Here is a 23,799-nt window from a genome sequence, read left to right on the forward strand (position 1 = left end):
CAGGAAAATTAAGGAAGGCCATCAATTCTGGCAGTTACCCTGGCAATCCCATCCCGCTTGGAAGGGCAACGAGGAGCTGAGGATGTTCCGCACTGCAACAACATATGACTGTATGAAGTCTTCCTGCTCCTAGGACTTAGGTAATGGGGAAGAAAGACCATCTCCTTCCAGCACACATCTGGACTGTGTTTGCATAATTCCCAGCTCTGCTTCCCCAGATGGACAGATGCCTGAAACCGGCAGTGGGGTTGTCTTCTGGCACAAGTGCCGCAGTCAGCTGACAGCAAAAAATGAGCCAGAAAGCTGCAAAAGGCACATTTTGCCCTGAATAGCAACGGTAGCTTCCCTGAAACGATTTTGATGGGAGGCTAAAAAAAACACTCCGAAAGCTTCTAAGCTCAAAGTAAGGAACAGATCATTCAAACCCAATCAGTAATCATGGCAGACAACTGAATGATGGCAATCTACCAACAGTGAAATTGAATTTTAACTTTCCACACAAATCCTTTCAGGCTGCATATTTATATATTTAGTAATAAAAACCATATTCATGACCATTGTCAGCTGTAAAAGTTATATAGTAATAACAACAATGCTAATGGAAACTGAAACTGGAACAACATTGTCTGGATCAGTAGCTTCATCACTGATGATTTTTCTAAAACAATTCTAATTTTTTGCAAAAGATATTAAACCCCAGAAGGGTCCTCCAGATAGACTGGGCTGCAACGACAGGAAAAACATTCACACTGTGGGCTGAGATTTTAAGTCAGAGTGGTTACATGGGGATGCAGGATGGCCCCTAGTCAGCACAGCCTTGAGACAGCACATCTTTTTTACATACAGCACTTCTAGCATGACTAGCAAAATGTTTTTATATTCAACTACAGCTTTCAATTACAGATTTGATTCAAGGAATAGTATTTCTTTCCAACTAAAAGGAAAAATAGCTTTAGCACTGGCAGAATGCATGTGTTGCCAGACCCCATCTCTCTTTCATACAGACTCGACTCAGCATCAGCCAGCTTTACCAAACGCAAGCAACCTGCGCTCCCCCTTGTGTGATACCATCTTCCCTGGGTACATTGTGGCTGAACATCGTGAAAGGCCCCCAAACTTGCTGATTAAGGGTAACTTGCAAAGTGCCAAAACTACGTTAAACTGAACTGTATCTATCAAAGAGATAAACTTGAACTTACTTAAGAGAAAAACACAGAGAAAGCTGTTAATACACATCCATTTATTCTCTCTCAGTCATGCAAGAGAGTCCATGGCTCATGACAAGGGCTGGACGATGATTGATTTTAAAACTAAAATATGAAACTTTTAATTGGGAAGTCAATTTTTCCCCATTAGCTCCGAGCACCAGAATATGGGCTTGTCTGTCATTTACTACCGAAGACTGACAAGATGTCCTTTAGGAGGCACAAACAAGTGGGAGCCTTGTAAGCCTCTTTTTGCTGTTTCCTTAACGAATTACTTAACGTTGTCTTCACAGGTACAGAGCAGAATCTTCATTCTGCCGGGGTTCAGCCTCTGGTCTGAGCTGTGAGCAAACTTTGGCCTGGTGTCCCATCCCAGAGGATGTGCTCCTGCGGCAAATCAGGTTCTGCAAGCACTACAAGAATTGGATATCAAATTCCCTTTACCTGGGTATAACACTACCCCAGATTTTAAGATAACGGAACAGACTTGTTGTAATTCTGCCTGCTAATTTGTTTTTGCTGGTTTTGTATCTGGCCAGTTTTTGTAACCGGATTTTTGTAATTCAGTTTCTGGTAATAACTATGACAAAGATGTTGATAACCTCAAATTGGACTGGACTTTTCCCCAAATGTAACAATAAAATAAGGTAAAATAATATATATATAAAAATATATATATGTAGAGTTCTACAAGTGCCTTGTAACACAAACTCTGAGCTGCGGAGGAATGATGTCTCGCTGTCTCGAGGGGAGGTAGGCAACTTGCACAGTGCTCCTAAGGAGCTGGGTTAGTGGGCAGCGTTTAGGCACTCTCAGATGAGGAGCTCAGCCTGCCCTTACAGCACTGCCCCTCCTGATAAAGAGTTTACAACCCTGAATTTCCAATGCACCTCTTTAAAATGCAAATCCCTTCGAAAGGAGCTGTCCCTTCTGGAGGCGCTAGGACATGTCCTTTGTCCCGGGGTCAGGCCAGGCCCTTCAGCACCAAGCTGGTGGCGTTGTGCAGGGCATCCGACCGAGAGCAGGGCGACCAGGCAGGATTCAACCCTGGGCGATCCCTAAAGATCCCAAGGAAAGCAACGCAGCGAGAATTTGGCATATAAAGAGCTCAGTGCTGGGTAAACTCATAGAGCTGGCTGGATGCTGTCAGGGAGCTGCTTTCTGCAGCTCTGGCACTAAATTGCCGACCACGCTCTGGCTTTGCTATCCAATATACTCATTCAGAAGTCTACTTAGTGTAAATAAATACAAACCAGGATAAAATATCCCATGTCTGTGTCAATTCATTTCTCTCCCAATGAAGAAACAACCCATGCATGGAGCCCAAGCCTCCCTGTCAGGGCCGTGCATCGCCATTGTTTAAAGGAGTAATTGACACTGTATTTTAACCAAATTGGAGGCAATTAGCTTCCCTCGCTCCTCAAGAATCTGAGCTGCAGATGTTCTGTCTCCCTTGCCAGAGCCAGGGACTTTAAAACTATCATAAACAAACAGGGCTAATTTAAAAGAATCATTTCATCTTGAAAGGGACACATCTCTCTTTTTTACACTTGCATAAATCAAAATTGGCTCAATTGATTTTGCTGGAAGTTTCCAGAACGATGCTACGTTTATGCTGAGACGAGGTAAAAGAGTTTTCAACTCAATTGCAAAAAGAGAAACTGGAGTCCCACACCTGGTATGGAGCTTTTTCCTAAGCACATCCTGCTCTCACTTTACCGCCGTAGCTCCATGCCAATGATGCCAGGATCTGTTTTTTTGCTGCTCACAGGTTCAGGTGTCTGCAGGAGGACTTGGACCAAGGCAAACACAGCACTGGGATGAGACAGCCTAGCAAACCTGGGGACACTTGCAGTTTGTTAACACCATGTTAGCTAATATTCAACGTTTGCTAACATTCAAAGTGAAATAAAACTTTTTATGCTGCCCTTTGTTATTAAGCAGAAACTTCAGTTGGGCCCTGTCATTTCACTCGAGGTAAAAAAAATTAAAAACGAAGAGGACCCGTACTTACAAAATGTTTATGCTCTCATTACATTCGCTATACACACCAGAATGCTAATCATAACAACCCTGAGCAACCCTGCCGAGCGTTAGCGCGCTCCTTGTTGTATGTCTTTGTTAGGTAGGAGTGAAAGGGTGACTAATAATATTCACAGCTTCCCCGCAGTCATGAAAATGTAAATATTTTTTTAAAGTGCTTACAAGACAAACCTACAGTAAATTTGAAAAATGTGCCCCATAATATTTAAACTAAATCCTCCTCTTTAACCTAACAAACCTAACCTTACAACATGGCAGTTAAGTGATCCATTCATTTTATTTCAAAATCTCAATTCTCTCTTCATTTAAGAACCGGAGGCCAGCTGACAAACAGAATGGATAATATGTTCTCTCCAGAAACATTTTTCTGTGATTTAGAGTGATTAAACCTAACACATGCTTCTGCTGAGCCTTCAGCCAACGCTCAGAAAGCAGCGAGTAAAGAAGTCTCAGGCCAGTTCTCAATCTTGTTAAGATAGGGAAAACTGAAGTTTTAGAGGATTTATCAAACTAGTCTTCAAAAAAAAATGTGAAAAGTTAGCCCAGCCATTCTTGTTTGTGAAGTACAGGATCACATATTCCTGGGAGCAATGAAAGTGAAGGAAATAAGTTACTCACTGCATCCAGAGACAGCAGGACAAGAAGCAGTGGTTTGCAGCACGAGGACCCAGGCTGCAGACACCATTATTTGGAAGAGCACCTGAGCAGATGAGCCTGTCCAAGTGCAGGTTAGGCGAGATCCTGCCTGTCTGTCTGCAGTTCCCTCTCCAACACTGTAAGCACGCATTCAATGTTCACTGATCATTTTAAGACACTATAGCACGCTCTTAAGTACTTGCCGTGTATCACCTGAGACACGAGCACTACACATTCTGGTGGCCACTGCTACCATGGAGAACTTCTTCTAACTCAGTAATTCCTTTGTTCAAAAACAAAACCTGTGTTTACCCTTCCAAGCTACCCTCTCTTTGCTAGTTATAATCTAGGTATGGTTAGACTCTGGCAACTGCCAGAAGTTGTCACCGACAACTGCTGAAGTTGTCACCGTCCCATTTTTAACCTACGCCGGTTAGGATCAGTGGCTATCAATTCTGCTAGGATCAAAGGTACCGAGAATGTAAAAGACAGTAACAAAAAATACCTTCATGGTCCCTCAGAAAAAGACATGGGTACCTCACTGTGAGAGTACTGGAACCAGGGCTTACATTGCTATTTGCCAGGAGCCCAGGAAAAGGACCACGAACCCACTCTCCAAGAACGCAGGGACGTTGGGCACAAATTACGGACAGGCAGCGTGACTCAGTTCCAGGGCTGGCCACCAAGAATCAAACCCTCGGATCCTTCCTTTCTCCTCTTTCCTACAGCAGAATTGAACACGTAATGCTTTTGGGAAAATGAATTAAAACCAGAATCTCATCTCTAAAAGCCAACTGACCCTAGAGCAGGGCAGCCCACAAACACCATCTCGGCGATGAGCGCTGCCACACCCGGCACGCAGCAGGCACCACGGCAAAGCTGCTGCTTTCCCAGAGTAAAAGAGGATGAGAATGGTTCTGTTCTGGGATTCCTGCATTATTATTTCGGTGTGTTGTCTACTATGGTTAGCATCTGGAGTCATATTTTACAAACGTTCAGAAGAATAAACAAAAAAACCTTATATACCCTCAAAGCGCACGAATATAACAGAACACTGTCACACGCCGGCAGCAATACAAGTCACTGTGGCTCACACTCCTTTTCAGTGTGATTTATAATATAATATTCCTGTGATTCTAGGACCCTAGCAGAAAAAATCAAATAAAACATATCAAAGAGGATCCCTGCACATCTCAACCTCAGGAATGCTGCTTTTCTAGACATAAAGACTAAAGAGCGAGCGCCCGTGTTAGCGAAGCTAATTAAAGTATAAGAAAAACCTTTCTTATATCTGCCTTGCGAAGTTGATAACGTAAATTATAACTTGCATAAGACATGATAAACTCTGTCCTTCACAGAAAGAAATGCACTTCTAACATGACTTACTGTAAACAGATCTCAGGGCATAGCAGCTTCTAATCAGAGGCAGCTCCGTAATGGACTTGTTGAGCAGCGACATTTCCTACAACACTTGGCACGCGGTGAATAATGATGCTGTTGTGGTTAAACCAGATAAGGTTCAATACTAATACAGGGAACAAAGTGGGGGGATTTTGACTGCATTAAGCCAAAATTTACAAACATGAACCTGAAATGTTTGACAGCCACGAGGAGAAAACTGTGCGCGACTTGGAGATAGGATCCTGGGCTTGAAACTACATTTTTGCTTGTTTGTGCAACATCAGAGAAAAAACTCTCTTTAACATCACCTTTAAAGAAAACTACTCACCACAAGTCAGTTAAAGGAATAAAAATCAAGGGCTAAAGCCAACGTCCAAAAGGCCCATCCACAGCGGGCACAACACTGAAGGATTAGTATACAATAGTTCGGCTGCCTCCAGCTAACGGGGCTCTACCCCCCGGCGAGGAGCTGACATGAGAGGATAAGACAACTCCATTAGGAGCCCGTATCACTTCTCTGCAGTGTTCCCCACGAGCAGATGGAGCAGCTATTTAGCCAAATGCACCGTGACTCCTGGTTTATACATGAGCATCTGGGATGTTTCCTAACGTGAGGCGATGCACAATGTACGCCGATTTATCAACTGTCCCATGTGCAATTAAGGATTCTGATAAATAATTTGGCGGTAAAGGCCCCTCAGCTGAACTGAAAAGCAGCAAGGCGTGAGGGGTCAAGTGTTTCCGCAGGATTTATATCCAACAAACAGAGCTGCCTACAAAGGAATGTCTCCATTGAGCGGCTGCAGAATCACGGTGGGGCAGGAGGAGTCTGCTGAAGGCGCGAGCTGGAGCGCGAGCGATGCCTTCGCTTCAACTGAAATGAATCTGAATGTAATGTTAGTTATTAGAACAGCCCTTTTTAGTGCCTTAAGAAACAAACTATAGATGTAGTTAAAGCTATGTAATTTTCTGCTAATACACATTTTGATCTAAGGATAATGTGCAGTATCACCACTTTTCTGTGAATTCTACAAAAAGACCCTAATACCTTAGAACCATTTAATCAACATCCTATGCAGGCAGTGAATAGATAATTGAAATATAAGTACTGTCATCCATATCCCCTTTGGGAAAGTGACACAATAAGCATTATATCATTCCATTAGTCCATCCTTTGATGTGGGTTTTATTCTCATTAAACTATGTTTTAGCCTCAAGGTTTCTCCCCCCACTTCTCCATGACGTGGCCATGCCAGAAAAAAAAAATACCCTGCTGCTCAAAACACGGCGACTACATTTTTACAAGTACTTGTACATGTCAAAAATATAAAGCTGCCTTTCTAATTTCTTGTTTACCAAATACAGTCAATGACAGCTTCTAGAAAACAGGGTGAAAAAAAAAAAAAGGCAGCCAGGAGGGTGGTGGTGGGGCTGGAATGCATTTACTTGTTTTCAAATAATAAAGGTTGAATACAAGCGGGATAAAAAATGCTTGAAAAGGCTGCTCTGGTGGTGTCTGCTTTGAATTGTGCCCTGTTTAAACAAGAGGAAAGCCTCCCACTGAAAAAAGAAACATTTTTATCATTCAGAAAGATCTCAGGGCAGCCCCTTTAAAATGAGGTATTTTCTAAACAAAATATTGGAATGTTTCCCTGCAGGGAACGAGCATCTGATGTCTTAAAAATGATTATTCTTGAACTGTAGATTTATGGAGTTTTTGTTTTATTTGTTTTAACTTAAATACAATGAAACCTGTCTGAAATGGCCACCCAAGGGAGCAGACCAATCAGCTAAGTAGAGGCTGATCTTTAAATGGAACCAAAGTTGTACCGAAACCCTTGGGGAGATTTTAAACTGCTGGCTTAAAACCCAGGGCTGGCTAAATGCTTGATGCGGGTCTCAGCCCTAAGCTGAGGACATGGATTTCCTCTCACTTACATCAGTGTAACTCCACCAACTTCAGGAGAAACGTTCCTGATTTACATTAGTGTTAGCAAGCAAAGAATCAAGCTAATTACGCTGAGTTATCAACAGTGATTACAGGAGATTTTTTCTTTTTTAATGCACGTGCACTTCCCCAGCACAGCAGCAGCAGGTCTGCTGCAAGCAACTGAGTAGAAGACTCAGCTTTACATGCTGCCAGAAAGAACCAGACCTGAGTCTCGATGAATTTTTGAGTAAATAAGGGAAGTCTGACATGCTGCAATTTCCTATCAGAGAGCGAATCGTCAAGTTATGTATTTGCAGCTGGGACTGCAGCTCATAAACACAAGCCATCGGTCAGAAATAGTCCTGCCTTCAGAGCTCTTTTTGGGCTGATTCTTCAAGAGTTTGTCTTAGAGTTTAAACTGACCAAAGTCAACACTGCACTCAGAAACGTCAACAAGTAGGAAAAGTATTAACGTCTCCATTAATTATGGCAATAATTAAGAGTGGCCATAAGAACCAGGAGGCTCATACACAGAACACCAAGGAGGTTAATGAGATTCCAGGAAAAAAATATTTACCAAACAAAACGAAGACTTATTTCTTTTGAAGCATCCAAGGCATTATCTGCGTTGTGCCTTCTGCCAAGTGAACAGACTTAAACTTCTTAATTGCACACGGAAAAGGAGAGCGAAAATATCTTGCATAAGGAGAGCACCGTTAAATTCCACAGCGTATTAGTCACACGTTGAAGGTTTTTTAGACGAGACTGGATAAAACCCGGAGTAACCTGGTGTGACCTCCCAGCTGACCCTGCTGGGAGCAGGAGATGGGACCGCAGCTCTGCGAGGTCCCCTCCAGCCTCTGCCACCCTCCGATGCTGCCCGCTACGACCAAGGGCCGTCGGACTGGGTCCCCAGAATAGCTGCGAGCTGCAAAACACTGCAGGGGCAGGACTGAAGGGGGTCTACACGGCCGTGAATTAGTCAGCTATTTAGAGCATGCTGTTTGATGACTGATGCGGAAATTTCCCACTTTTTGTTTTTCTGTTTTTAAGACGAAAACTGTTCTTGTACAACTATTAAGTTTTTATGAGTGCTTAGCACAGCAGATCCAGCAGCACTGTAAGTTCATAAAAACAGGCGCTTTTTAACAAGTGGGTATGCAGCTCCACGTGGAAGGGCAATCAAAACTGTCACTTGTACAATATAATGGAGCAGGACACTTGTCACACGAGAGGCTAAGCTCACTCAGCTACTGCAGCTAATACTGGAGATTTATTTAAATTAATCTCCAGGAAAATTAAATCCATTACTTTAAGAAGCGAGGGAATAAATCATACCCAACAGGAAACTAGGAAAAGCTGCTGCCATTTCAGTCAAATCTTGGGAAGCATGAGCACACCAAATTTTTTCTCGTCAATGACATAAAAACAACTCATAGCAGGAAAAATAATATCAGCTGTTGTTGTAATGCAAAACACAAATAGCCTTGATGAGTTTAACACTGCAACCGAAGTATGAAGAACATCTTAAGCTGTTTGTATTTCCAAACAAGACTCGAGGGGTCAGAGGAGGGAGGAGGACGTGTGGGCAGGCTGGAATGACGGATGGTGTTTAGTGGCATGCTGTGTTTGGGTCTACTCTTGTTATTTTTGCAACAGGATGTCTCTGATTACTCTCTGAAGAGAGAATAAGGATGGTTACGTCTCATTGCTCAAAGGGGAATTTTTTCAGAGCCTTACAAATTAAATAGGACGTCAGAAAGCAAGCAGTCAATGAACCATCAGGTGCTGTTTGTCACAAATCTAGCAAGAGCGTCAGCAGGGGGTTTGGGGCAGGCAAAAAGCTATACGGACTCTTTTCCTATGTACAGGAGACCCCAGCTCTGCAGAGTCCTCCGGTGTCATTGCCTGTACGGTTTGCCCGGTGTCAGAGCCAGAGGATTTTACAGCAGGGGCATACTGAGCCTCTAGGTAACTCTTTCAGCCATGAAGTTGATGATACAATATGTGGAGGACTTCACAAAGGATGGAAAACAATTACTTTCCCAAACTGCATCTTGCTAGAGATTTTTGCAGAACTGGCTCCTGGCTCACAGGGCGCTGCTGCCTGGTGTGACGGTCGGGCTAAAGCTGCCTCGTGTAAATACCTTTTAAGAGTGAACAGACACTCTCTGTCCTCACTTGAACCTCAGAGGCTCTGGTGACACAGACACCTCACAGCGCAGCCCTGTTTCCTTGAAAGCTACTCAGGTACACTGATGCCAAAGCAAATTGCAGCGATTTGAACAAAAGGCTCAGTCGTGGGGACCTCAAACCCCGTGAACATGAACGCAGGTAAAATGAACACACGAAAGCGTTGCCTAGACAGTTTGTTTTGTTTTGTTTTCTCAAAGCAAAGGCTTCAGAAAGGACAGAATCACAGAAATATACAGGCTGCAAACACTTCCAAGGGTGGGGCATCCACAGCACCCAAATGCCTTACCTTCTGAGTGAAGAATTTCTTCCTTATATCTAATCTTAATCTCCCCTCTTCTAAAGTCATTAAACGGGGGATGGGGAGAAACTTCACAAGTCAGGTCAGTTACACGGACAGCTTTTCTTAAACCTAACTACATCTACCTAAACTTTGGTGAAGCTGCAAATGGAGGCCACAAAGCGAAAACACATGGGAGTAATTTCCCTACTAGAGCCTAACGTTTCTGAGGAGCCAACCCCGTAAGTTAGCTTATCGGCAAGAAAGACGTGCGCTCACCCAGGGCCTGGAGGACTCAGGGACACGCAGGACCTCTCGCTGGGGCGTACCAGTGTGATTCTGGCCCAGGCCCCAAGCATCTAAGAACTGTCACCAATTGTGACAAGAGTTGTTGCAATTGTGATGCAACAGCCTCTATGAAGGAAGCCCCTGGTTCCTGTGCAGTTTCTTGGTGGGCAGAAGTTCGCATCGAAGCCACCGCTGAAAGCCCTTCCAAGGAGGTGCAGTGTGAGTAACTCCCCTCTCTTCAAAAGGGGTCTCAAGCTCAACTGGACCGTACAAAAACTGGTCGCATCCTGCTACCCATACTGTCCTGGTTCTCGGACAAGACCTATGCACACTAACTAGGGTGAATAAATCAAAAGGAAAGGAAGAATGAAAAATTAAGGAAATCATGTTATGTTTATGAGCAGTGACAAAGAAGGTGGATTGTAAAATGATGCACTAGATATCACAGATGTTATAACACAACTTAGTTTAAAAAGCACCCAACATCTCAGGATATGAAGCAGCTAAAGAGAAGAAAACGTCAAAACTCAATTGTCTGACACATTTTGGACAAGGACTCTGCATGTACCCCAAGCTCTCTGGATTCTTTCCCAGAGCTGAGATACCAGTTTACCTACAATTTATCCATCTCTGTCCAGTCTGGTTTTGACTTATTATACCATAAACATTTAAGGGTTTTATTTAATCAGCCAGAACAAACGAGTTCAAAGAACACCAGGGAATATGTGGCAAAAGAACAACAAGGTTAGATCACTTGCACTGGATTATTCTCCTCTGGCACACCGCAGAAGAAATAACCCAGTCATGGTCTGTGTGTTCAAAAGTCTACAGGGAACTAGGTCAGCATTATTCAAGGTAAGTGACACTTTAAAGAACTTTAAATTAGCTGTTGACAGTCAGGTAGATAGATTGATGAGTGATTACATGAAGTCCCCAACATTGCCATTTTGTGGTGAAAGCAAATATGAAAAGGGGGAAAAGAGTAAGAAGATATGTTAAGATGGTTTTGCCAATCTGGGATGCAGTTGGTTCATTTAAGGACACTGGGAACTTCTAAACCTAATTGTTTCCTCTAAATCAAAAGTTGTCAGAAAGTTTCCTAGCAGAATCACTGCAAGCAGTGCAAGTCAACCATATAAGAAAGAAAGAGGGAAAGAGGGAGAGAGCTTTCCTTATCATCTTTCTTCCTAGCTGGCTGGAAGGGAGCAAGCCAGTGCGTCTGTTGCTGAAGGTCCACATACAGGGAGAGCAGAAGCGCAGAGCCCCTGAGCTGCACAACTCAGGTGGGCTTACTGCATGCACAACACATGTCCTTACTGCAGTGGTCCCTAAAATACATTTTTAAATAAAATTAACTCAACTCAGGAATCTGTAATTAGCACCATCTTTGAGAACAAATCAGAACAAGTTTATTGAAGCGCTCTAACTATTTACAATGAGAGCAAATTTACCCTCAAGGTTCACTTCGCTATTTTGTCTCAATTTTCTTGTAATTTCATCCATCACATTTTTTTCAGTCCTCCAAAGGTGATGGATAAAACACAGAAATAAATAGGACCAACTGTTCGCAGAAGCCTAAGGGAAAACAGAATTTTGTTATAAATAATCCTTGGCACAAATCATGGAAATGCAATACTAAAATTGTTTGTTGAATCATTTATGAATTGGGCCTTCAGTTTTAGTTTGCAAATAAGTTACAGTTTTTGTTGATGTTCTTTTTCACTTTGCTTTTTTAGCTGGAAAACGGCCTTTGAGAAACTGAACCGGTATATAATCCAGAAAACAGAGTGACTGACGGACTTTTTTAAGGGAATCCCTGTGCTAATACAGGACTCTTTTAGGATTTCAAGATAGATGACAAGAACCTGAAGGACGACCAACTTTTACAAGACTTTCTTAAGATGCTGCCATTTTGGGTTTTCATTTCAGCTTTATGCTAAACACATAGAAAAGGCAAAAACAACATGGTGCCTTACAAAAACACTAAAACAAAAAGATTTTCCACGTAGGCAATTTTTAGCAGCACCTCTATAGGACAGTTTCTAGAACTGTTCAGGAAATGACTTCCAAATACCTCTCCCAGGAGATTCAAATGAATGCATGTGATCCAACAGATAAATGTGAATGCTAAAAATAAGACACAATCTTGTGTTCGTTCCAAGATGGGAGATTTTGAAGATTTGTTGTTACAAACTAATGCAAACCTTCAAGGGAACATAATGGTGTGCTGCCACGCTGCGCATGTAGTCCTGTCACACATGCAGAAATCCACAAAAGCACGGAAATTTTGCTTTCTTGAGGATTTCGGTATTTTAGAGGACAGCTGATTACCCAAACTCCTCACATGAAAGTTATAAACATGAAAAAATATCAAAGAACAGAGAGATGCATTTCTTTCTTAGACTTTTGTCTGTAAATTGCTATTTTTCCTCATCTGAAGAAAGAGAGACGCTTGGAGACAGATAAAAGCAACGTAAGACCATTTCTCATTAGCTGGAGCAGGTGTGCTCAGCCTTACCTGATCTGTCCTCGCACCAGTGGTCTGTTTTTTGTCCTGTTCATGTTCGAGTCAAACGGAACCTCAAAGAACTGTAAGAAAAAAAAAAAAGGAAGAACCGAAATGAAAGGATGCCGGAAATCATGCCATGCGTGGAATGTGCCGGCTGCATCTGCAGGTGCTTTCATCTCTAGTTTTGAAGGTTCAGAAATACAACTGAAATGGCAATCTCCTTTTACTGAACTTTGATAAGTCTGCATTAATACTTTTGGCATCCCCTTAGAAAGAAAATCACCTGGAGGACAAAAATAGTTTGCACAAGTCCCCAAAAGTTAATCATTTGAAGTAGAGCCTGATTCCAAGCTCTGTTCTTGACAGCTTTGACGCAGCTTTTATACACAACAATTATACATAGACATCCATGCACATATACCTCTGCCCCCGGTTTTATATTAATACAAACAGCCCTTACAAATGTTGTGCTTCTGGTATTTTAAAGACAAATGCCATAAATTTTTTTCAAGATCTAACTTCTGAGAACCTATAACCCACCCAAAAATCAATCAACTCTTGTAAAATGCTACTGAAACTGCACTGAGCATCTAGTTCTAGCAGCAGGGAATGAACACACCATATGGTGTTATTTAATGTCACAACCCAATCTGACTTTAAACACTGCCTATGGGAAAATTCAGGCGGCACTATCATCACGCTACGAATTCCTGCAGGCTTTTGTACGAGCCGCTTTTTAAAGAATGTTACTGGAAAAGCTGAGTGCAGTTTTCCACGCAGCGAGCGTAAAGCTGTTCCACTTTACATGCACAAAACAATAGTAAAAATGAAAAAACAAAAACAAACAAACAGAAAAACCCCAACCACCATAGTTAGAGATTCACCAAAACTTATTTAGAGGCAGAGTAACGTGTATTTATAGAAAGAATATTTTCTACTGACGTTATGTCTGAGGTTTTGGGGTAGGATCTCAATTATAGCGAATACGTAGGACAAGTAGCATAACAAATCATAATTTCAAACAATCAGACTGACAATATGTTGAGCAGTCAAACTGCAGACAGATTTAAGATGACTACATGATAAGATCTATTTCATCAAGCCGATGCATCCTTTTACACAACAAAAGACAAAATTAGCAAACATCCTCGTTCTGACAGTGCCACATTGCTCGCACTTAATGGGGATGCATTCCCCAGTGCAAAGTGGAAATGTTAATCGAAATCTGTGCAAAAAAACCCTAAATATTTGTGGATTTTTTAAATCTGTACATTGCAAAATTCAACAGATTTCATACATTTATCCACACAGCCTCTTCCACATGCCGAACACTCCGCGAGGGCAGCAGGGACCAGAGTGGAGCCCATCAGGGAAACTTCCCACACCAGCATGCCGAGAGGACAGCACCCACCTTTCCCACTGACTGCTTTCAAGTAATTAGTGCATAACAATTCGGGAACCTCTGCTGTTGCTCCTAAGTACTGCAAGCACAGCGGGGAGCAGAGACCCATGGCTCATCCTGCCCAGTTCCCACAGCAAGCTCCCTTTGAGGTGAAGCTTTTAATAGTGAAAGGCCCAGGCAGAATCACCTTCCTGGCAGTTTTGGCCATCCCCAAGATCAGTGGTTGGAAGAAATCCTGCCTGTGTATGAGTGAGAGAGCACAGATGTGCTCGAGCCCACGTGCTACATTTTTTTCTGTTTAAACAAGACTTGCCAACAATACGCTCTAAAAACAGAAAGTTTGGCAGTAGGCATCACCTCCACGTTCTGTGGTGCTGATGAAACTGCCCAAATTTGGGAAAGAACGAGGCTGAGGGAAGAGGAGACAAGGGCTGAGCAGCAGCGGGGCACCCCCGGACCCTACTCTGCCAGCCCCCCGGAAAAGCGGTGGCCTCGTCCCCCTCTGGCGGCTGGCCATGGCACGTTAAGCGACTGCTGCTGAAGGCTCTGCGGCACGCTCACGTCCTCAGCGTGTCCGCGACGGGTCTGAAAGCTGCCAGGGCCAGCACAGGAGGAATCCTGCACTTGCTGGGCGCCCTTACAAAGCGGCCTCCCCAGCCAGGGGCCGCTCACCTGGAGGAGGACGGGACTTCACGGAGGAAGAGGGCTGTTTTCTAAGCCTCGTCCTCTGTGATGAGCCTGGAGATGCTGCTCCAGGAGCACCGAGAGGTCCCGAGGGTTTGCACCACGCACCACTGGGTGCAGACGGACTGGGTGCTGGTGTGAGGCCGGGGTGGCAGCGCTGGGTGTCACACAAAGAGCCTCTGTACACAGCGGCAACAAGTACGTTCCGGGAAGAGAAAGCACTCTGCTTGGATGTGAGACCAATGATTGCTTCTGACAGCTCAGCATTTTGCTAATGGGTTGTTTCACTGTTACATTTCAGAGACAATTATGTTAAATGAAGAAAAAATGTCATTTGACATCCGACTGGTAGAGCAATACAAGGGAAAATTCTATAGAGCTGAAGTCTTCTCTTTCTCTTCTCCCGAAAATACTTTGGGCTATGTGCAGTTTGGGTTTGTCTTAAAGGCCCGGTCTTCCCTTTACTGGTATTTGCAAAGTCTGACTTCCCAGCTTTCATCCAGTTTAAACTTGTGCTCCTGAGGAGATTTTGGCTATAAAATACTCTCGGCTAAAGGTACTCAGTGTGCGATGGATAAAATCGAAATAATGCATACTTTTTAAACTCCATGCTTCTCAAATGTAACAGGGCTGAAATGAATAACAGTTGGATGCTCAGCACCATTGAGAGAATTGGAATTAGGCAATCGGTATAACCTGACAATACCATAATCAGTGTATGAAATATTTCCATATATTTGACATAGCAGTTAACCCCTGTACATAACTTATTTTGAACAAGAAACTTCTCTGGTAAGTTAAGTAGTCCAAAAATGCCAGCCTCTGCTCTACTGTGTGACGTGGCTGCTCCTGAAATTAAAGATTACTGCCTGGCTTCTGTCTTCTTTGCTTTTCTAAGTCGAAGTGACAATCTGAATAATCTATTACTGTCAACTGCATGCAAGAAATTACATATCTGATTGAACTAGAGTTAAGAAAAATCCTTTTATTTGCAATACCCCAGATTCTTTCACTGAGCAAGTTGCAATTACATGTCAGCAAGATGCCATTTGTCAAACTTTTTACATTTTGTTCCCAGATGTTCAACAAAATTCTCCTTCCACTTGAAATTATTTCCCCCTGATATTCTAGAAAAATGAAAAAAATGTGCATCTCAAATATCATTCCATATGAATGAGAGAGTGAACTCAAACATACTATCTCAGGCCAGGCCAACACAGTACTGCCTGCTTTAGCAAACAGTAAATTCAGGGAGATGAATCCTGGATAAATAAATATTTCAGAAGCTCTCATGAGACTCTTTCTTCAGGAATGCATCAGTCCAGCCAGACGAGGCAGAATATTTTCTCCCCCAGGTATTTGGGAGGCTAGCCACCAAAAGGACAGACAGAGGGTTAAATCTACAGCATCTAAAATCCCCGAGTGACAAAACTTGGCAATGGCTTTCAAGACCCTAACCTAAATTTTAATCAGTACGCACGAACATTTAAAACACAATGTCAGAAAAAAATAAATCAGGCCAGCTAGTACTTTGTGGTTTATTTCTCTGGCAGACTCATCAGACTCTTTGTGTAGATCTCATCTAGTTAACATACAGTAATTATATCTTAAACATGTAACAAATCTTAGATTAGCTGTCACATTACTGCTTACAGTTATTTACAGTCGTGTTTTTGCTTTCCTGAGCCGCTTCGTATTGGTTTCCACTTTGTTTCTAAGAGAAAGGTTACGGATTGCTTCGTTTCTTCAAGCCACCTCCTGGCCTAGCAGCCAAGCGCTGGGCGCGGGGCAGCCGATGGCTGGCGCTGGCTGAGGGCCTCGCGTTAACGCCGGCGTCCAGGCGAAGCCAGGCCTCACGCATCACCCCCAGAGGCACCCAGCATGGCACCTACCCTCTACCTGCACGGGACGCCCGCTCACTCTTTCCGTATCACCACCGAGGAGCTGATTTGTAGTTACAGACAGACAGCACCTATTGAGCAGAGCGGCCTGACTGCTCGCGGTTAATCAGGCCCGCTTGAGGGGATGGAAAGCCCCGAGCACGAGCCGTTCGCCTCTGCGGGCGTCCCCGCGGGAACGATTTCAGCTGCTGAATTATGACAATTCAATACCTTGATTCCTGTTAACACGCAAACGTAAATAGAGCACGTTAAGAGGAACAACATGTCACGCAGTTTCTCAAACGGATCGCCCACGCGGCGGCTAGGAGGCCTTGTTCATACACCTCGCCGGATTTAGAGCGCAGCCAGGCCCAGCCTGGCCTCCGGCCAGGGCCTGCTCTAATCTGGGACACGTGGTGGAAACTGCAGCCGCTGAGGTGGGCACAGCTCTGCCGCGTATTGACATAACATTTTGCTCTAATGCTAAACACATATTTACATCAGAACTGATAATCCCACAGGTCCAAAGACGCAGCGTATCCCTGCTATTAAAAGACAATTTAATTGGAGGTGATCCAGAGACCTTCCCACTGCGAAATCGACCCCGTGCCCGAGCAGGTTCCAACGAACTCCTGGGCTGCAGCCCCACTGCTGAGGTGTCACCCGGCCTCCCACCCCGGCCACGGTCCTCTCGCCCACCAGGACACCCCCAGATAAGCTCCTACGTAAGGCTCTGTGCTCACAAGGAGCACAGGAACTTCAGCCCGATCCTAAGGAGTCAAAATTACGTGCCGTTCCCAGCGCCTCACCCCAGACCTACAGCATGAACCTAGTGGAAGCAACTTACAGATAAATTGCAATTAAAACACGGCAGATCAAGTTTCAGTGCGAGCAGGTGGGCTTCGAGTCATCCTACTTAACGTTGGAGACTTAACTAAGGCGCCGAGGCGAGGCGTGTTTTGCCCTTGGCTCCCTGTGTATTTAACACAGAAAAGAAAAGCTGAACAGCCCGCGGGCGCTTCAGGAGCAGCGCTGCCCTCGGGGTGGATTTCTTTCTCTCCCAAGCCCGCAAGAGGATCCAAGGGCAGTTCATGTGAGTTGGTGGCACAGATGAGGGCCGGACAATGTGGGGCTGTTGCCAAGGGACCTGCACCTCCAGCTCCGCAGTGCTGCGGTCCCCTAATGCCCCACGCCCTGCACTGTACCACGGGGTGAGACCGAGCCATGCGGATGGGTGGCAGCAAAGCCTCTCCTCGGCTAACATCTCTTGCTCCAGACCCAAGCCAACATTTGTAACACAGTGCAAATAATGATGAGTACGAGACTCTCCGTGTCCCCAAATGTCTGAAGCTGGGCTGACGCTGGGCTGCACACCCGGTGTGCACTCATCTTGCTGCATGGGAGTTCTGGTGTTCTGTGACTTCCCTGGGCTAGAGTATGCTCGGTCCTCTTTAGGGTTCCTTGGTATCACCAAGGGGCAAATAGCTAACCAGAAATGCCATTGAAATGCACACTGGAAACCAAAAAGACACCGTGACTGGGGAGGCATGGGTGGAGCAGAACCAGGTGGAGCTTGCGGTGGCAGAGCCGCAGCTGGGCACCTGGACAGCACCCGGAGCTTTTCTGTGACAGGGACATCGAGGAAGCCATTCCTCCGCCAGCCACGTCGCCTCCGAATTCAGCAGGTTGAGCACCAGCCCTTTCCTGTAAGGTCTGCTGCATTTCTCACGTGCTCAGGGAACAGTTGCTACAATAAGCGCTGGGAATGCATCAGACTCCCAAGGTTTCAGCTCCTCCTTTGAGGTCTCTTCCCCTCCACAGTATCTGGTTATTTCTACTCTGCATGTTTTCAGTGATTTATCTTATATTGTGATAAAGTAACATATAATTACATAAAAGGAAAAGAAAAACCTAACATATAATTTATGGTAAATAAGATCAAAGTCAAGATTATTACTATAGGTTTTCTTCTGGTTTCCTTTCAATCACTTTTATATGAAAACAACAAAGAATAATTAAAGTATATTACAAAGGACTTTTTATTCAATTGTACACAGATGTGTCTAAAAAAAAAAGCGAAGGGAAGGATTTTCAAAAGCACTCATGTACTGATCTAACACCATTCTCACTGAAGTCAGTGGCAGTTTGACTTCAATGAGAGCACAGACAGACCAATACTGAGTGATTCTGAAAATCCCACCCTAATTGTACAAACAAGGGAAGGCTTTAGAGATTGCTGGCTTGGAGATTGTATATTTGAGAATCATAAAGGGCACACAGCACCTGTTTGTCTTCAAGATATGAAAATAAAGCAAGGCAAATATTTTAAGGATTAGAAATGGCTTTTTTTTTTCTTTTTCTCTTTTTTTAAAGCAGTATCTGAAAACCCTCTGGCTCTGCAGTTTCCAGTCTAGCTATAGATCTGCTTTAATATTTTCCATTTCAAAGAGGATTCTAATTAAAAATGAGATTGATGCAAGCCTGAACAATGTTACCAACAGACAGGGAAGGGCAGCTAACCCCCAAACTGTCATTTCCCAGCGAACCCAAGAAAGGCTGCTAGGTAAAGCAGCTGCCACAGTTTGATTATTTTAAAGATGCATTCCTCATGCTAGCCAGCGTTTAGAAGCCCATTGCTGCGTACAGGGAAGAGGACAGGAGGTAACTGCAAAGAAAATGTTGAGATCTGTCACTTCAGAAGCATATTTTCAGGACTGAGGACGCAAAGACCTACAGACTTCAATTAGCACTTATTTGGCCCGTAAGGTTAACGACACGCCACGCAGGCTGGCCTTTTAGGTGCTCAAGACACGACACGCTGCTATCTCCCTGGCCACTTCCAGGTGCATGACTTTGCAAGGATGCTCAGACATCCGCTGCCCCCCAGCCCAAGACACCTTTTATGTTCTGTTGTACTTAAACACCAGGTACCCTTACTGGGAAGTGTCCCCAGGCTCTGTGGTACGCTGGGGACTTGTTTCGCTGCCCCCCAGGTGTCTTCTGATACAGTGACATCCTCCTGCTCCCACCACCCCAGCCACTCTGCTCCGAAACCAAACGAATCCCCACCCAAACTGCTTCCAGAAGAGAGACAGTGAGTACTCGGGCAGCCGAAACCTCTGAAACCTCCGTGCCGTCCTTCAGCTGGCTTCCTGAAACAAGGCATGGCCAGCAGGGAGCTGTGCCTGCTCTCTGTTTGTTGTCAGCTCATCCAAACCCCATTAGTGGGTCTGACCAACAACACAAGCACTCATTAGAGTCTTGCGGCTTGCCGGCCTTTTCGTCAACGCTTTTGCCAAGCGATTTCCTCTGGTGATACCACAAGCACTGCTACAAGGAGCTTGAAAAGCATGCAACTGTGATAACACTCAGGAGGGACAAAGGGACACGGCCCAAACACCAGCATGCCTCATTACTGCTGCTCTGTCTGCAGGTCCCGTGGTGCTGACAGACGCGTCCTAAGGCACGAAGCCCGTGGCTGCTGAAGTGTGGCTCAAGGGGCTGCTGCCACTGCAGGTGGGATGCGCTTGGGGCTTCGCCTGGGCTAAGGGAACAAGGACGGAGCACAAGGCCCTGGGCACACACGGCGTGCCCAAGCAAGGCACTGGTGAAGCAGAAGATAACTGAAACTACACGTGGTCTTCAGTTGTGTGAATAACTTGTCATGGGGTGTTTGCACCAAATGTCATTTATCTACTCCATCTTTGAATCAAACTTCCTAGCGTCAATGCATAAAAAAATGAAGCTTTTTCCACCTCATTGTTCTCAATGCACAAGAAGTTCAAGACTTGAGAATGGGATTTAAAAAGAAAAGAATCTCCTGTTTTGGTGCTCCTGGGGAACCACTGAGGAGCCCAGCTCTTCCCACTAAAATCATATTTTGCTTAGAAGATTTTCTAATGACAAAAAAACCAGTAACAAAAATAAAACCATAAACTTATTTTAAAAGCTACTCAATCCTGAGAACTGCTGACAGCATGGGCCACCGAAACAGCGTGTTCGAGAGGCCGGGCAGAGGTCGGCCACAGCCTCAGGGGCAAGGTGAGCTGGGTACCGCAGCCAGACGCTCACCTGCTGCGATCCACCCAGGAGAAATAACTTTCCTGGGAAGAAAGACTGGTTTCTGGCCCGCTGCCAAAGGCTTCTAATAATATTAAATATTTACCACCAACAAGTTCTTTTTATTTAGCACACAATGAACGTGTCCGCAAACAAACGCTCCCTGCTTCAAGCCTCGCCCCGGCCCCGCTTGCGGGAGGGGGCTGCGCGGTCACTTGCCCATCACCATCCTCAGCCTCCTTGAAATGAAAGAAGCTATTTCCTAGTGCAGCACGGGCTGCACCGAGTGCTTTCCCATCTCTTCCTTCCTTTTAGGCACGGACTTGGTCACCACTGTGCTCCTCCTTTTCACCTTGCAAAGGGAAGTGCTATAAATGTGTTTCACAGGTCTGAGCTCCCTGGTTAGATGAACACCTCGTGCTCTTCCCTTGTGCCCACCCACCAAATGACCTCATCTGGCCAAAAGTAACAAATTTCCCAGTTGATTTTTCCCCCTGGATCATTTTTTCATCTATTTCACCGGATCAGGTCACCCTGGGTGAGAACACAGGAGAGGCTGGGGCTGAAACTGTGACTCGGCTCCATCGGGGACCCCCGAGAGCGGGCACCTGCGCAGAAGCAGCCACACAGCAGTGGCTCTTGCCCCCAGGGGCTGAACTGCTCTCTCTGTGCAGACTCTCGGGATAAGGCAATAAAGCAACGTTCAACTCCATCTATTGTGTTTCCCTGCAATAATACGGGAAAACTTAACCTACACATACAAAATTCAGCAACTGGACTGTGGTCACCCACAATCAGCTAGCTATTCACGCCGGATTTGTGTAAGTTTGTAAACGATGAATTAGAAGTGGATGCCTGATGCAGAGGCACATACTTTCCATTCTTTGAGAACTATTTAATTCCTACACATCTCAGGAACAACTATTAGAGCTTAAGACAAGCACCACCTTTGTGCCTACCAAAATGCATTCAATCACTTTGCAGTGCCATGCTCCCAAAGAGATTCCTTTGCATTAAATCATATTTGTCACGATGCCAGCATGCCATAAGTGCAACGTATAATTTAAAAAACAAACAAAACTTCAAATAACAATCTCTTTGCTGAAGATAGGAATTGCACAAGGTCGGTATCTGGTTTAAGTTACTATATGTCCTAAAATACATGAGGCCAGGTCCTCTGGACACAGTGCAGCTGCTTTGAGCAATACTGCAGATAAAATCCGATACTGAAGATGGCTTAGACAAATTCCTGTGGTGGAATAAAGTTGTTACTCAGGAACTCTTGGGGAAGTATTTCTGCTCCCCAGTGCAACTGTTAAGTCAAGCAGGAGCCCCAGAGTCAACTGGGAGGCACAAGTCTCCTCCAGATGACAACTGAGAGCAAACAGAGGCAGCAGCTTACCTAACGCCTGACCGAGACACAAAGCCTTTGTTTCTCTTTAGTAACCAACTACACACGGATCCTGAGCTCCCAGCTTTGGCCAGGGCCGTTGTAAAAGGGGCAGGTAACTAGACAGCCCTCCACAATATCAGTATCAGCTGCTTTCAGTCCCTCGTGGCTACTACAGAGCGCTATAAAATAAAGCAGCCTTGCTGCTGCTCTGTTCTTGCCCAGGAGATTAGAGCAAGGAAGTGTAAAGGTGAGATTTAAATCACTTCCACACATCCCCTGGCTCCTACCCGTGTGTCCAGGATCCAGGTCATTTTAATCAGCTTTTTATAATTTGTCACTCCGATGGTAAGAATACTAATCCACCACAATGTGCTTCCTGCCAGGCACCTGAATATTAATCCATAAACTACTCTCTTATATCATATGTAAATGTGTTCATTTTAACTACTTGTGTCTGGCACGGCCTGTTAGCATTGCTTTTTTTTCTTACAATACAGACAAAAGTAGCACTGCAGCAGGTTTGCCTACTTTTGGCCATAGCAAGGTTATGCATTTATTTGCATACACATGGCTTGCTTACCCAAAACACCTTTTAGTTTTGGAAATATAAAATTAACTTTTTTTTTTTTACTTGAAGTCACTGGCACATGAGAAAAAATAATTTGCTTTGGTTTGTCTGTATTTGGCAAAAGAAGAGTCTTCAGCTCCTTTAGGAAAAAATACCTCGAAAACCCGCCAACAGTAAAAAAAAAAAAAATAAATTAAAATCCCACACCAAAATACAAGGAACAAAATCTGGGAACAAGATTCTAAGTGTGAACAAGGGTGTAAAACGGCATTAACATTTACTAACATGCCTCAGAAAAACAGCATGATAACTTTGCCCAACTGTTGCAAGACTGATCTGCTGGAGTTACAGCAGCTCGGACTTCTTAATATTAATAAAATCATTCCTCAAGATTTATTGCTTTAACCTACTGAAGAGTTGATAGCAGGAAGAGTTTTAAATCACATTCTTACATATGGCATATTTAGGGAATCTACTGAGTCTACTGGAGATAATTTCAAGTATATCCTTCAACCACAAATAAATAAATAAAACAACTTTTTCTGTTGTTCAGATGTCTGAAAAAAAAGAGCAAGAAATATCTGCAGGGGATTTCATGAGTTACATTTAACTGGCAAGAGAACTTGCTTCCAAAAGGCATCTACTTTCTTCTGTTCTGTGGAGCTGTAAATGTTGAAAGGCAGCATCAAAGACACCTTGATGAGTGCAACACTAACTTCATTTGTATGATGCTGGTTTTATTTTTTAAAATAGCTTGGCAATAAAGCAAATTACAAAAAAACAAACCACCTTCTCTCCCATGTGAACAGAAATTAACTGAGAGCTCTCAATATCCTCATAATACATATTTTTTTCTTACTGATTTGACAGACCACAAAGGAAAGCTGGATCTCTGCTGAAGAACTCAGTAAAATGCAAAACTTCCAAAAAGCCTACAGCTAAAGATAGATGATATACTTTCGTGAACAGCAGGATTCAGCCAAGGGTCATCAGACTGCATGGAAGAGGTCTGTGAAAGCCTACCCAGAAAAGCAAGGTGCCCACGTGACGTGGCAGGCTACACACGGGACAGTTTAAAGGCATTCTCTCCTCTGTGAAGCCATCACAGCTCTGCTGATCAAAAGACACAGAAGAGTTGCTCGCCAAACTATATGAAAAATTTCTGTTCAAGCCTAAGGATTTTTCCCATAGTAAATAAGTTTTGGTAAGGACTCTGTCTTCAAAATACCATGTAGAACATGTAGACCTGCCAAATATGGTAAGTAAGTACAATAAAATAATCCATATACAATATATATTTAACCTATTAGCTCCAGCTTTGCAGGTAA

General features: G+C 44.1%; 1 protein-coding gene across 2 annotated transcripts in view; it reads right to left on the reverse strand.

Annotated features, from left to right (window-relative positions):
• Positions 1 to 23,799, reverse strand: part of COX10 (cytochrome c oxidase assembly factor heme A:farnesyltransferase COX10) — a 102,177-nt gene that overhangs the window by 21,135 nt on the left and 57,243 nt on the right. For both annotated transcript variants that reach the window (XM_083805211.1, XM_083805210.1), the window contains exon 5: positions 12,495 to 12,565. In XM_083805211.1, coding sequence (XP_083661337.1) covers positions 12,495 to 12,565 — 71 coding nt within the window. The remainder of the gene's footprint in view (positions 1 to 12,494; positions 12,566 to 23,799) is intronic.

The sequence above is a fragment of the Anser anser genome, assembly GCF_964211835.1.
Source record: "Anser anser genome assembly, chromosome: 19".
In the NCBI taxonomy this organism is placed as follows: Eukaryota; Metazoa; Chordata; class Aves; order Anseriformes; family Anatidae; genus Anser; species Anser anser.